Source organism: Oenanthe melanoleuca, chromosome 1 (genome assembly GCF_029582105.1).
Source record: "Oenanthe melanoleuca isolate GR-GAL-2019-014 chromosome 1, OMel1.0, whole genome shotgun sequence".
Taxonomy (NCBI): domain Eukaryota; kingdom Metazoa; phylum Chordata; class Aves; order Passeriformes; family Muscicapidae; genus Oenanthe; species Oenanthe melanoleuca.
In genome coordinates this window covers 27,930,397-27,946,709 of record NC_079333.1, presented here as the reverse complement: position 1 = coordinate 27,946,709, position 16,313 = coordinate 27,930,397, and the positions used below count along the sequence as shown (strand labels likewise).

The 16,313-nt window shown below is 39.7% G+C and overlaps 1 protein-coding gene across 1 annotated transcript in view; it reads right to left on the bottom strand.

The window, feature by feature from the left end:
• Positions 1–16,313, bottom strand: part of PRMT8 (protein arginine methyltransferase 8) — a 58,445-nt gene that overhangs the window by 25,336 nt on the left and 16,796 nt on the right. Inside the window, exon 3 of the mRNA XM_056495528.1 lies at positions 2,000–2,185. Coding sequence (XP_056351503.1) covers positions 2,000–2,185 — 186 coding nt within the window. The remainder of the gene's footprint in view (positions 1–1,999; positions 2,186–16,313) is intronic.

Below are 16,313 nucleotides of genomic sequence, written 5' to 3'. Positions count from 1 at the left end.
GCAAAATTTTAAACATTTTTCCCCATAACACCCTAATTGAAAAATGGGTGAACTATGGACTACATAAATGGCCAGTGCAGTGAGCTGAGAACTGACTGAACAGCTGCTCTGAAAATGTTGTAATGAGCAGCACAAAGTCCATCTGGAGGCCAGTCACTAGTGGTATCTCCCCAGGAGTCAATACTGATGCCTTTTGGCCTGTTTTTTTCAGGTGGATTCCACCTCTGCCTAGCAGAACCTCTATCCTCAGAGAGGGTCCAATAGATATAAAAACCAAAAACTTGTCACTGACACCAGTTGCACTTGTGGACCTGTGGTAACATTTCTCCTCAAGTCCTTGTTTGAACTGTTAGAATTGAGGCAAAAATCCACCTGGCATACCTTCCTGTTGATTATCATCCTAAGAGCTGCCCAGTGACACTTGATATGCTCCAGGTCTCTCTGGTGCTCTTGTAGAACAGCAGCAGCAGGCTTTAAGGGCTGGTCTAAGGAATGGACAAATATCAGCAGCCTCTCCACAATGTCCCAGATCCAAATGCCTTGGCAGAAGGTCTTGTCAGCAGATGGGGGCCTCTGCACCCTGCAGGTGGGAGCCTTTGGCAGCTGTCACTTGTTACTTGCTCCTACTGTTTCTGCCTGGCTCAGAGCCACCTGGTTCTGGAGGTTTGTTGGACAGACCTTCCTGCCCCTCAGCTGCAATGAAGACACTGACTCTATTCTGCAGCCAGACATCTGCAGGTGGATCAAGAGCTTCCCTCTCATTCCCAGAAGTCACAAGTTCCCAGCCTTCACCATCAGAGCAGTCCCCACTTCCAAACCTGAGGAGTACAGACTCTGACTGCCTCTCCTTTCAGTACAGTTGGGGTTTTAGGCTCTTGTACCTTCATGCTCTCAGAGAAGATCCAGTCAGTCTCCTCCTCATGCCCCTGATGCTTCAAAGTCTGCCAGCCTCCTCTAGCAGCTCCTTTACTTGTTGACACAGATCCTTTACCAGTGCACACCTCCTGCAGGCAAGGAGGAAACCTCCAACTTCCCAGCCTCAGCAAGAAGCTCCCTGCACTCCCTGAGATCTCCACAGCTCTATCCTTCCATCAGGAGATCCATTTGATTTAAGGTCTCTGAAGTGTCTTCAAAATTTCTCCAGGTCTCCTTCCCACTCAATTGTTTCTTTATCTTCTCTCATTCTTGCACTGAATTTCTGAATGCTACACTGGCAAGATGTCACTGGCAGATAGATATCTTTTATGTTTACACCCCACAAACAATTACTAGAGTAATGGAAATAGATATTGTTTGCTATTAATAGATATTGTTTGTATATTGTTTGCTATGCTGTTTGAGAGGAGTGCACTGAGTCATTTCACATTTTTTGCATCCTGCTCTTAAAGATCTCATCCTCTTGCGTCACAAAAACATCAGCAGGACAAGGTATCAGTGACTTATTTGGAACTCATCTACATTCAATATTTTGATAGTAAATGGTCCATCCAAAGTATTTCAAATTCTTCCCAGGAGTGTATTTAATGGAGGTGATTGGGCTCAATGTTCCCATCAATGCTGCCTGTGCATTCAAGTAACATGCCAGGAGTCAAGAAGCTGCTTGGCTTCTCATGTCAGCTGAGTAGCTGTTCTGCTGATCTCTGTGCCCAAGCACTCAAGAGAACAGAATCCCCAACTCAGCAACAAGGGAGTGCCCCTGGCTGTGGCTGGGCTGGTTTGCAGCCCTCATCAATGCACTGTATTGATGCACTGCTGAAATTCACCACTGCACAGGCAGCTACAATGAGAATCTAGGTGGGACATAAGTTTTGAGTACAAGTCTCTAGAGAAATGGGTGATATCTCTGGCACTTAACCAGACTACACAATCATCTGAGGAAAGGCAAAGGAATATAATCATGAGCAGGTGGGATACAGATAAGTAAGTAAAACAGAAATATTTATAATAAATATTATATTCTTAGTTATTTAACAATTGCTGAAACAAAAATAAAGATTACCTCATGAATTCCAAAGTGAGCATAGGAATCAAAGTAATAATCCCTGGATGTCATCTCTTCTGGATTGATGAGTTTTGCCATCTTGCCTCGGCCCGGGCAGCTTGGTTGCAATGGAGCATGTATAACAGATTGAACTGGCTTTGGAACAACAGTAGGCTGAGGAGGCTGGGATGGAATGGTGCAAACCTAGGAGAACAAGGAATATTGTTAAGAGGCGCCATTAAAAGAAAATATTTCTCTCTCTGTCTACCATAGTGATATTACTGTTAGTAGTGTTGTTGTAACTATCTAGTAGATAACAATTCCAAAGACACCTGGTGTATCATAAGTGAAATTTAGGCTGCCTTCTGTTCCTGGATCTTTAACTTATTTGATGTCTTGAAAAATTTCCTTAATGGATTTTTCCTTAATGTTTCTCTACAGATACCTAAATTAGTGCAGAGTAATGGCAAATTACTGGTGTTGGCTGAAGCAGGTTACTGCAAACATTTGACACAAAGCAGCAAAGAGCTACTTTTTCTCCATTAGTGTCCTATTCTGTCAAACTGCCCCAGCTTTGTGAGAGGCAGGTTGCAATAAATAAATAGTTCCCCTACAAGGAAGAGCTCATAAAAAAGGATTCCAGACACAGTGTTGCCAAAAATGGCAGGATTCCCAATTGATTCTTAATTATCAGGTAAGGTACCTGTCTATATTGATGAGTCCCTGATGGTATCTGAAAGTCTCTCACAATGTTCAGAAAGCACTGTAAGGAGCTGTGTGGCATGTATGGTCCCTTAATGCAGTTTCCTGTTGTTGGGAGATGCAGGAGTTATGCTTTTCCAACACACCATGCCCCTCAGCACTTAAATTTTTTATTGTGCATTGCATCTCCAACACCAGCATTCCGATAGACACAGAATTCTCACACCCCCTTGGTTCAGATTTGATACCTGTAGCACGTAGCACAGAAGACAGAATGCTTTTCAAATATGAGGCAAAACAAACTCTTGTCTGGCCCACGTGTGTATCTACATTTTGAGTCCTTAACATGAAGCAAAATGCTGAAAACTGAGAAAGATGGAACAATATGCTACAGCTTCACCCATGCACTAAGTCACCTGCAAATTATGGGTCAACAACTTCAATAGATTAAGGTCAATCCTACTTTAAATATCATATAATCTTGTATTTTTTTTACGACTCAGTAGTTTTCCAGTGGGGACCAGAGTTGCCTGAGTCTCTGCTCGCTTCTTTTATAAAGTTCATGCTGTCTTCTATAGCTTGGCACTGTGAGGTACCAATCCCTTGTACTGTCTCTGAATAGCATCAATTAGCCTAGTTCAGTTTGCTTCAATTAAAAAAAAAAAAAAAAAAAAAAAGAGGAAGAAGAAAAAAAGCCCCCACATTTTCTACTCTTGTTCATTTGTAGATTTATATGTGTCATCTTTTTGATAGTTTCTTTGGTCCATCTGTTAAAAAAGTAAATACCAGTGCTTTATGTTCCTGTAACACTTTTCATCCCCAGAGATACAGAAGTGCTTTACTTATAAGTCCTTTCTATTTCTTGTATTTTTTAACTTTATCACCTCACCCTGTTTACCTCACTTAGTTCACCTCCCACACAGAATAATTGCTTCCAACTGGTGTTTGTATTTCTGTCTGGTCTAGTTTCAAAAATGTCCCTCTGCATAAATTTCTCTTAAGACATTCTTCATTGCCTATTCATTCCAAGCAGTAACACTGATAACTCATTTCTGTCAAAGTGTTGCTCTTAATATTCAACTCTTTCAAATATAATCCTGTTACTTTTAATTTCATACTTGAGGCTATATCTTAACTTTTTTCTCCATTGGCATGCACCCTATGTAATTTTTGCAGTTACCTTTCTCAGCAGTCCTTTCTGTATTTGTCTGCTGGATTACAAAGACTTAAACTGTAGGTGTTTGAAATTTTTAATATGAAATCTGTAAGGTCTTACACTTTTCTCCTAAATCTTACCCTCTGCATCATTTTACAAGCAAAATACATAAATTTATATAAATTACAAAATAAAACAGTCACTGAATTCTGTTGCTGTCTTAGGTAAGAATGTCTCCAGACACACATCAGTACATCAAAGACAATTGCCAAAATATATGGAATGAAGTTATATCAGTTTTTGTAAATGAAACCAGGGGGCTTCTAGCATTTCTGTCGCTGTCAAGCTGCAAATTTAAAATGGTTAGCTGTACAACAGAAGACATTTGCTACAGGAAAGGAGGCTGGTCTTAAAGGCAAATCTCCTATCTGGATCTCAGGCAGTCCCAATTCTGCACCTGGCTGTATGGAAGGGTCTAGGCAGGATTATGAGAACAAGGTTATTCTGACTAAAGATTCAGAAAGAAATGAAACCTAACCACTTAGGCTAGGAAAGGTGTCTGAATGAATTGCTTTCCTGTAAAAGAATTAATATAGCTGTTTCCTACTCTGCAACTCAATTCTCCTATGGCCAAGGGCTGGCAAGATAAGTTTCATTAAGCCACTGAGGCAGTATTGCACCTTTGATTTGCAGTACTTCTCAGATTTATCCAAACTACCTGGAGACTTACTGCTCTCAACTGTGCATCTACATGTCGGCCAGGAAGAACTTATCCCACCCAGCAGAAGAAGGCAGAAGCCTTTTAGTTCTGCTTCTTAGCTGCCTCAGTTTGTAGCCAAGCAGCCTGTGGTGAAACGTGTTGATGGTGGGTGTGTGGCAACACTGGGCTCTGAGTGCCAGTAGATCCTGCACTGTCCATCCTGTGCTGTGGGTACCACAGCCTCATGCAGCAGGGGCAGTAGGAAACTGAGTAGGGGTGGTGATTTTCCCAGCCAGCAGCACTGTGTCACAGGGACCTTAAACCAGCTGCTTCGTTTCTATTTTAGGCATGCTAACACAATGCACACCTTCCAGATTCAAATGGTGTAAATTTTGCAGCATCTGTAATACATCCTGCACAGAATTCTGGAATTCCAAAACAACGTCACAATTATAAGAAAAATATTGTGAGTGGGGCTCAGGAAATCCCTCTGTCAATAACTTGCCATTGACTCCATGAACAATTTCACTTGAGAGCAACTTATGTCCTATGACAAAAATATCTGGGGTAAACATAAACACAGGAGACAACTACAGAATAAAGAATTGCAATGAATACTATTATTTGTATCAGAAACAATAAAGTCTTCAGGTGTACAGCTCTGAGATTGTGCACCAGAAACAATTATGCTTTTAGGAATATGGTATAATTGCTTAAGGAGAAAATATGCTTTTAAGACAAAAGCTATCAAGGAAAGACAACTTCCTGTATTCTGTCCAGAACTGAAAAGAGCCCTTGATGTGATTTGCAAGCTTAGCATATATATATAGCCTACATGAGGAACAACTCATCTTTTGAATAACACCTGAAAAGGCAAAGCATCTGGGCTGGGGACAAACCTCACGTCAATGTAAAGAATCTAAAAAACTGTCTCTGCAGAACCCATGTATGGATTCTGGCCAGCTGCACACAATTCCAGAACACTGGCTTGCTGCTAATGCAGATGAAGTCTGAAAGAATGGAAGCAGCTGCTTCAGAATTCATTCTTCACTGTGCTAAACACTCAGCCCTCTATTTTTCCATCTCCCATTTGGTACTGAAGGTGGAGGTGGGGGGTCTGAAGGATTGGAGAAACAACTGAAATCCTACTTTTGTGTACCATTCCAACATTTAAATCCAATTAAATTATGGAAATACTTTCCTTCTTTTAAAAATCAAATAAAAATTATTTCTTTTTTCTTTGTTCGTACACTGCAGGTGATCAAATGTACTAGTACAGGACTGATTTGAAATGAAATGAAATGAAATGAAATGAAATGAAATGAAATGAAATGAAATGAAATGAAATGAATGCCTTGAATTCTCACGAAAGACAAGATTTGTAAACCTTATTCTTTCTCAAAATCCCACAACTCAACATCCTGATGTAGGTTTCTAAAACACATATAGGCACCTCAGAGACTCCTCTGTGTGACTTCAAGATATATAGAGTTGCCCATCTGCATCAATGGATAATGCTGAAGTTCTTCTTTGAAAAAATGGACCGACAAGGCTGTCTGGGTGTACAACTCCAAAATACAAAAGAGAACTGGGTATTCAAAAATCATGAGCTGTTTTCAAAAATTTGAGCCTTTCAGATATATCCATCTGTCTACAGAGAGACAAGATGGTGAAATATGCACAATTCATTTTTAGGAGGTTTGTGACAAAAGCTGTGGTGTATAGAGTAAAAATAAACTTGAATTCCAATTCTCCTTTCTTGATATTACTATGGAGACACCGGGCTGGAGGTTAAAATTCCAATCCTTGCAAAACTGTTGTTCAAGCTGCAGTGTTTTGTTCTTGACAAATTCTTAGTTATTTATGGCATTTTTAAGACATTGAAGTGGTTAGCTGTACCTTCTGCTGGGAAATGCTTAACTTTTCCTTAAAAAGCTAATTAAGAATGGAATTACAGTTTTAATTTATTCAATTTCAGCATCATCTTCCTTTTAAACAAGAGGCTTTATCATATCTAAATGTCAATTTTACTTATTTTTGGAGCCAGATACCTTTCTATGTCAGAACTACTAGAATAGAATGTGCCTAACACCATTTTCATTGGTCTGAACTTAATAATCAAGACCTCTAGAGTGCAAGAGATTATCAACTGATATGCAATCACCATAGCAATTCTAACAATACAGCTTCTTCCTGCTGCAGATATAAAAGCACAGCCAAATATAAGAGGTATTTGCTATCCTCCTGCCAAAATTTAGGTTTCAACAAAAACTTCTTGGCAGTCATCACGCAGGTTAAAACCTCCTTTGACTCCTTTATCTTGTATTGTTTAGAAGTCTTTGTCCAAGGCTTATCTTAAGTGATCTTTGGATAGGGCAAAGAATCTAATCCATTATCAGAGAAGTTTTAACCTGATTTTCTGAGGAAATTAAGCTCTTACAGTATCTTGCTTATGCCTCCCATTAATAATTTTTGAGCTTGTCCAAGCCAGTCTGATTTGACAGAAGTGTGGAAATATCAAATACAAAACCAGAAATTAGGTAGAAGGATAAGTGATTTGATGATCTAGTAAAATTGAAGCAGCTAGATTTCAGCTGTCATGCTTTCTACCTGCTCTAGATTTATTGAGCCACCTGGCTGGTGTTACATGTACAGTGTGTAGCCTCCAGACTGGATGATCAGTAATGGTGGTGTACAAAGAAGATCAGGCTCTGCTCAGAACTTAATTAGAGCTGGGGACATAAAGAGCACGTACTGGAACGAAACACGACTTTGTTAGCTCTCTAGACATGGGAAAAAGGATGAGAAGTTTACAAGGAAAGCAAAATGGCAGGAAATCAAGGAGTTCCACCATTCAACTGCAGATAGATGTAGCTGTTTGGGAACAAGGAGACATATATATATATGTGTATATGCCTGTATGAAGTACATGCTTTCAGGAAGTAGGACCTTTGAAGACCAGTAAAGAACATTTACTTAGTGGAAGCTTTATATTGTCTAAAAACCAGTATGAAATTACCAATTCTTCAGCAGCTATAAATCTACTTTCTGCTTGATGAATATCAGGCTCAGTCTGTTTTAAGTTGCACATAACTCTGAGTTCAATGGAAATGCAAATCTATCTAAACTCTAAATCTAGTCAGACAGACTCTGTAAGAATACTGGGAGAGAGAGCTGGTTCTTAAAATTGCTTGCTTTGAGGCCACCCCTTCTTCAGCCACTTGAAAGTGAGGTGCTGCTCTGAACTTTCTACATGGGTTGTTTGAAATGCCAGATCAACCTGTCATAGACAAATCTGTCCATTTGTTATCAGCAGGAAAGTCACTGTCCTTTATGCAGACAAGCATAGCTTAGAGTCTATTACAACTGTGACATCATATCCCTAAGTAATGGTGATAGGAAAAAATATTGTGAAAACACTGACTTTTTTTTAATAAAGCCTCTGTCCACAACACCTGAGACTGATCAGTTATACAAGAACTAGATTATTCCTTAGATATCCAAATCCTCAAAAAGTCAAGGGAAAAGATGCAAGTTGGTCATCAGTATCATAAGCATCAGTACCATGCAGCCTACTTAGGCTGCAGCAGAAATTACCCCAAGCAGCAAAAAGGAATGTTAAGATCACAATGTTTGTGAAGTTGTTACTTACTGTGCAGAAGCTAAAAAGAAATTTAGATATGTGAATGCAAGATAGGTGCAGTGATACCTTTGTGGATCTGACCCAGGGTACTTCATACTGTAAGGATATTTAATGGGCACTGTCTGACGTGTAAAAGCCAGAATATTCTCAGTGACAGGTTACAAAATAACCAATGCAATTTCCAGTTTCCAATATTCCTGGGTATGCAGGAATAATTCTTCTCCCTAATAGATGTTCAGCACTGAAACAAATGCTTAGAGGATGTGTGGGGTCTCCAACTGTGTAGATTGTGAAACTCAGCCGGAGAATATCCCTTACTGGCCTTTAAAGTTATCTTTTATCTGAGCAGGGTGCTGCTCAGATAAAAGGTCCTTTCCACACATATTTTTCTATGATATTAAGACATTATTAAGTTATATTTGCACTGTGCAGGAATACAGGTGGCAAGGTTTGCAAACCTGAGCCTAATCCAAGTTATGAGGTAGGTTATAAATTCTTGTGATAGATTTGTACACACAGTAAGAACAGAACCTTCTTTCATGAGATTAAAGAATACACACTAGAAGAAGATGAGGACATATCACTCAGGAATGAAAACCTTCTAAAGCTATGTGTAACATAAGGGAACAGAGATTACAGGAAATGAGTTGACAAAATTTAAGAACGTGAATGATATTAAGTATTTGTATTATTTATTAATGTGTGAGCAGTTCTAGACCATTCTGTGTGCCAGTGCATATAATTAAAATGCTCTTCATCCAGTCTGCTCTCATGACTGCTTAGTGCATGGTCCCATTGGGGAAAAAAAATCAACAAGTTACAGATATTGACATTTAATTGAACCTGTGTTACTTTTCATAAAAATGGAGATTTTGCAAGGCATGTAGAGTAGAATGTTCCATGCAGGGCATGAAAAATCCTAGTTTAGCACAGGAGAAAAAAAAAGAAAATATGAGAGAAATGCATTAGTATTAACTGAAATTTATTCTTTGCGAACCACCTTGTGGAAGAATAGCAAAGAATTATTTTAAACATGCTGAGAGGCACTTTTGTTTAAGAGAAGGTTGCATTTTGATTATCTTTGGCATTTGGTAGATCTAACGCTATTATTATTTTAGATTTAATACCACAGCAACACCTTTTTGGTTTGCAAGATCCCTGCTACAAGAACAGCTGGAGAAATGCCTCGTGTTGTCACCTGTGCTTGGTGGTGTTGAGCAGATGGTCTGTCAGTAGACTGCTGCCCATCTGTTTGTTTGGAGCCCCTTGAGCCTCATTAGGAGTGAGGAAAGTTGCACAGTGAGGAGGTTCTCAAGTGCTGGCTGAAGTCTCAAACCTGCTTCTATCACAGCCAGGGTTTCACAGCTTCAGCTCAGCGGGGGATCGTGTTTTGGAAGCGTTGTCCTCTGGTGGATAAGACCAAAAGTGAACTGCACTTGGCAGATGGCTAAATTAATTATTCTTTTCATAGGGTAGAGACTAATCTAGCTGCTATCAATAATCTGGAAATGGATCTCCATGAATACCCATGCTGTTGCCTCCACGTATTAAGCATATGGATTTGTTGTAGTTTAATGGTCTCTGCCATGCAAGTCAAGAATCTGAAACTGAAGATTTAAATAAAGGAGAATTATAGATAAATAAAGAAAGCTGTGATGATCTGTAGCTAGATGTCCTGCGGTTTTATTTCCATTTTTCACCATAATCAAGAACAGAAGAGGCAGATATATTCAAGCATACTGGTTATTTTGACACAAGATTGATACCTATAAGGAAATCTGGCAGGCTGAGAAATACAGGCTAGGCCACCAGGGCTAGGTGCTTCTGAGAGACATTCCAGACTTCTCAGCTTTTTCCTGCATCAGTACCATATATCAGGGCTCCTAGGAAAAGCATGCTTTCTAAATATAATATTTAATATACTTATATTTATATAATTTATATAAATAACTATAATAATAAATAAATATTTCATGCTCTTCTGAATATAGTGCCTTGCTGATACATATGAGCTTCTTGGTTGGTTTATGCTATAGCAGCCTTTCTCCTGTTCCAGAATCCAGTCTGAAAAGTTCACTCTGGTGTGTGAACCACAGAGAAGCACACCAGCAGCTCCACAAAGCCAGTGTCTCTTGCAGGATGAAGCTTCTAGACTTACACAGATTTATAGCTATGTCCGGCATGGTAACACCACAAGTCCCTGCTTTCTGTGGGAGCATCCTGACCCTTTCCAAGGATTCATGAAAGGCAAATAAAACCAAAAGATTGAAAGAAATCCGCCTTGTCATTTTAAGTCACTCATTTTCTGCAAAAGAAGATGAGAATTTAATTTTATTTAATTTCATTCTTCATTCCCTTGGTAGAAGCTAACATGGTAGTGAAAAACAGGAAGGTGCCTTAATGTGTGGTCCCCAGCCTATCAGTGTTGACTCTATGAAATTCTGATACCATCACAGGAATTTGTAATTTAGGTCATAACTATGAGAGTTATGATTGTTGTTGACAACCATATGTTACATAATTTGTATCAATTCTATCAAAATTTGAAGAGCATGTAACACCTAAACAGCCAGTAAAGGCCAGGGAGCACTTTAATTGACTAATCACCATGAAATACTTTTCCTCTCCCATTCAATTATCCAGAAAAAACAAGCAGTAGGCATAAACTATGTTTGATGTTCTTCTGAAACAGATTTTTCTTCTGAGATGTCTGGGTTTTGGGAGTTTTGACAGATCTCTTGCTTTTAAAGGCCTATGTCCAAAACCATCTAGAATAAAAGAAATCAAGATGCACAGATATAAGAAGGAGAAATAGTGTGTTGTTCTGAAAGAGCTATTAGAGGCTTATTTTTTGTGGTTGTTCAGAGGGAAGGTTTGAGGTATGAGTACTGCCCATCTACTGTCGAAACTGGAAAGAGGAAAAGCTGATAACAGTATTTTCCATTTGAATTAGGCTACAGCCTCTGGGAAATAAAGAGCTTTTCCAAGTTTAATGTAATTTTATTTCTGATTTGTCTTTCAGGGAGTTACACAAGGGAAAGAAATATCTCTGCATTAATAAAATGCATCAGGTCTTCCAGATGATTTTAAAATATCGGTCCCAAACGAAAAGAATCTAAAAATAAACCATATCAGTTTCATTCCTGGGCATTCATTGCACAGTCACCTCTATATTTGGTAGTGATAATTGTTAATGCTATATGCTTACTAATTGCACTGATACTGATATTTAATGTCCCACCTGCCTGGCTGGGCAAGCACTTCTATGCCATCAACAAGTAGCACACAGCTATGGTATTCTTCAATACAAGTAGTCAAACTGCACCAGTCTTGCCTCATTTTTTTTGGCCAGGATGGAAACACTCTCAGTTTTATGTGTGGCTGAGAGGAGTCACCAAGACCTGTGAATGCAGAACCAGTTCTAGGGCGGCTCAGCTGTGAGGGAGTAGCTGGAACAAGGGTAAGGGGCTCTTCTTGTGTGCACATGAGCAAAGTTCAAGGTTGCTGGTGAGTCATGTTCCCTGCTGCTTGGGTAGATTTGGCACTATGCAATCATGCAGAATGAAGAAATCATTCCATGCTATGTTTCCCTGGGAGTGGCTCAAAGCCTCTATCGTGTAGCAAGTCACGACTCAGCTCCTTTTCCTCCTGTAATGTGGGGCTCAGCACATAAGGAGCAAATTTTCTAGGGCTGCCTTTGCACCAACTTGGACTAGCTGGAAGGAGCATCTAGGTTTCTCATTTCTCTGTCCTTCCTTCTCCATGCAACAGAGAGGACTCATCATCATTCCAGAGGATTGCTGGAATCCTTTTATACAGTATAACTCAAATGTAAATTGATTAAAAAGCTGCCCTTGCATTTCTCTGTGGAGTCCAACGTTCAGTGTGCAAGGCTCTACAGAAAAACTCTCCACAACGGATGCTGGGTCATCCAGGTAAGCTGATGTAATTCCACATGAATTCTGAATTACAAACAATTTATCATCATGGCAATGAAACGATGAATGGTGCATAAGGATCTATAGTCAGAACATTAGGGGCCTGTTAACAGATGGTAATTAGTTCTATTTTAAGGATGGCTAGGCAAGTCAGCTCTTTTTGTGACAAGAAAAAAAATAAGGACAAGGTCATCTTCTGAGGCACGAAGCCCTAGCAGTTGTTTTCACTTTATGATCAGCTATAACCCAGGGAAGACATGCTCCTGTTATCTGGAAGCAGTACACAGAAATGTAAATGCGACTGAAGGTTTTTATTGATTTTCAAGTGAAGAGAGATATTCATGTGCCAGATTACTTTAAAACGCCTCTCATCACAAGGCACAGCTTGTTGTAGAAATAGCAACAGAAGTTATAGAAGCCTGCACTGAAAATATCAAAGTTGAATGCAGTGAAGAGGAAGAGTTTGTTGCAGATCATTGCATAAAGAGTTATGAAGATACAAAGCCAGAGAAGTGTGAACTTTCCATTGTGATTTTCTCATTGGCTTTTACTATCATTGCTGCTGCACAAGTGCCTGCCTTGCTGAACAGGCAAGGCAATGGAAATGAATGGAAAGGGAAAAAAGAAGACTTGGTACTTTCAAGCTACTTTGCATTGCCCTGGCAAATGCATGAAAATCTGTTGAGGAGAGGTCAGGGGAGTTGGAGCCTCCATTTTCAATGCTCACAGCAGCTTTCTTGTAGGAAAAGTTGCTGTATCACTGACTGGCCTCTCCTCAGCATCATCTTGACTGATTCTCTAGTGAGAAAGAACAAGAACCAGAAAGTGCTAATCAACTATAAAACCAGTTATTTTTAGGCCTTTTCTCAGTATCAGGCAGTAGGCTGAACTTCATATGAAAAAGTAGAGCTCCACTATTTTTAGAGACTAATTATTAACAAAAATAACCAGAGTATTCTATCTGTACAAATTATTTTCTTAAATTAGCAGAAAATTTAATGGAAGCCCTTCTCTGCTTAGCAAATTTCTAAGACACTGATCTCTGAAAGTCACTTTGCAGCTGATATACCAGTCTTCTCCTCTCACTGAGTTTCAGCTGTTTCACAACAGCTCTATAGGAAGTTTTTCAGGAAGACATTATATTCTGTAGGCTCTGCTGGGCCTTAGCACTTAGTACTTAGGAGGAGGAAGAATATCCAGTTGACCACCTACTCCATGCCCTAGCCAAGCTCCTCATCTACACTCAGCCTAGTTTCAGATGTACTTCAGCTCTAGAAGAGGTCTCTGCCTAAGAAGTGTCCATGTTTATTATTTCTTACCCTCTGCAGGATAAGTGAGGACAGAAAGAAGAACAAGACAGAGAAATGGCAGTTCCTGAGCTGAAGTGACAGAGGAAATAAGCACAGTGACTTACAGCTCAGTGCTGCTGCAGAGCTACCAGCAAATGGGCACCAACATTGAATAGAAGTCCCACATTTGGCACCTCCATTTGTCAACTGGCAAAAAACAACATTTCCTTGCACAGAGCAATGACACCCTGCCACTTCCTTTGGTGCTGTACCTCACTGGATCTTAATATCTTATAGCACAGACTTTCTCTTCATCACCTGGAAGTTTTTTGTCCTCTCTGTTGGTCTTAAGTCTATCTCGCTGTGTGACCTTGAAGGAATCAGCCATTTCTTAGTGTGGGTTAACAGAATTTTGCATCTTTTTGTGACAGATGAACCCCCTGGAGGTGGAATGTGGCTATCTGAACCAACACCAACAATGGAAGATGGCTCACTGAAGATAGGCAAGGATGAAGTGCCTGTGAAACTCAGGGAATAATGCAGCTTCCCACAGTTGTTGGAAAGAAGCTGATTTTAAGTGAATCAACTGATAGTTTAAATTTTTCTCCCTGAGTTCATTAAAAGAACATGAACACCTCCCTGAGTTAGGCAGACTTGCAAAGGAGACTGTGCTTATATGACCCAACATAAAGTATGAAAGTTGAAAAACTAACAGAATAATTTCAGTGAGAGCAATGGGGTTAAGATGCCTTCAACTCACATTATCCTCCCCAGTAACTGGGAACACCTAATGTCATGACCATGGACATATTATAAAAATACATTTGTACTATGATTTAACTGCAGCTGCAGTTCTTGTATTTTTCTAAGCTTAACTTTTTTTTTTATATTCCATTTTCAGTGTATTTTGTACCCCTCTGCTAAATCAGAAACTCCATATACTGTCAACTGTCTTCAGAAGAGACATTAATAAGACATTTGAAATTTAATGTTACAACTTCCATGCAGGAATTTCTAGAAGAAACTGATCAAAAGCATATTGTACTCTGTTGCCTCTTAGCAATTACTATTTTTATTTGTAGTCATTAGACTACAACTCTTCTGATGACATACAAAGGTTTATTTTTTAAAATCAGATGTAAAGGGTCCAACTGGGGAGAAAACTAGCAGAAACCCATTTTAGCTTGTTCTCAGGATTGCCAGCTGCTAAAACTAAGTCAGTAACTTTTTGGCCTCACAAACCTGGTTAAGTCTATGAGAGGAGAAAAATTTTGACTCTGTTCTCTCTCGGGCACTCCAAGTTCTAGAAGACAGTTCCCCTTGAGATTTACAACGATGAGTGCATCTTCTCCCTCCAGGAGTGAGAAAGTATGCATTTTATATTGACTGGTTTCAGGTCAGTTAAAATATTATGAACAACCCACCCTGAGCCACCTCCATTGCTATTAATGGAGAGCCTGTCTCCACCCTGGCTTTTGCTGCTATAATTTCCCTTCCCTTTCTTGTTGCTGCCATTTTCATAAGGGATTGGCAGCACTTTCCCTTTGTGCCTCAGCACTTCTCTTGATGCTGATTCATAAGGCAGCATATGTTATTTTGAGATGAGAGTGGGTACACGCTTGGCTAAGGCAGAATGGGAATCCTTGCCTGACTTGTGGACACAAAGCACAATGCTTTGTCCACAAAACACAACCTGTGACTGTCCTGACAGCTGTCAGTGCCTCTTTTGCAACAAGCAAATGCTGCTTGCACGTCAGGGTGTCAGCTGGAGCTGAGTCCTTCCTGCACGTCTCAGGCATGCAAGGACAGTCTGCACCCTGCTCCCCCATTTCTGCAGTGGCCACATGTCCTTTCACATGCTGACATCCTTCCCGGGTACTGATTGCTTCTTGTGGTGTGAAAAGACCTGGCTCTGCCAAGAGCATCCCCAGGAGCAGCTGGGTAACGAGACGTCCTTGTGCATGCGTGAGTGGTTCATCCTCCCTTTACTCAGGCAGTAGGAGAGAAGCAATATAAACAATTGGTGTAGAAGCCCTACAGACTGGAGAGGTGGCTCCACTTAAGAAAGCTGTAGAGCAACAAGGAAATTACTAGCAACAGCAAGAGCAGAAAATGTAACTGAGACCCGTATAACTGGGCTTCTGTTCAAATGAGTCTTCTGTGGATGCTGTGTAAATAGCTTGATCAGTGTGAAGACTGATGTTTTCTGATTAAATGCTTCTGGCCTGTGAATTTCACTGATTCATGTGACTTTTCTTAACCCAAAAGCTCACAGAGTGGATCTCAGCCTTTGAAAGGTTTTTACTATTCACAGTTGTGAAGAAACCTTGAAAAGACTGAGTAAAAGTTTCTGGTTGCAGAAAGGCCTATAAAAGTAACCAATTGACGCAGATTCAGTGTCTTTTTTAAGACAGTCTTATCACCTTTCCACATATAAGGTTGGCATTATTGTTCTTTAGCCACAGTATGGGCACAGCATGATGCACAGCAATGCAAAATTCTTTGTTGCACCAACCCTATCTGTGTTCCGATGGCAGAACAGACCTTCAGATTTTCTTGCCTTTTGATGTGCTGTTGTACTGTCCTAAAAATCCCTAAAATAAAAAAAAGCAAAAAGAAAAAAAAGCTCTGAATTGTTTAAGATAACTTGGAGTTAAAGGATAAGACTGGAAGTTTCACTTTCTGGTTATTTTAATACTAACACGATCTCAGAAACTGGAAAAAAAGAACAGAGAAATAACAGAAGTAAAAATAGTGTCTCAGTTCAAGGTGATTCAAGGTTTTATTGACATGGAGTGCTTTTTTTTTTTCTTTTCTTTTTGGAATATATCAAGCTTTATGGGACCCTGTTTCTTTAAATATTTCTGTTCATGGAATGATTGGCAGCTGAGTGGGATAGAGGAG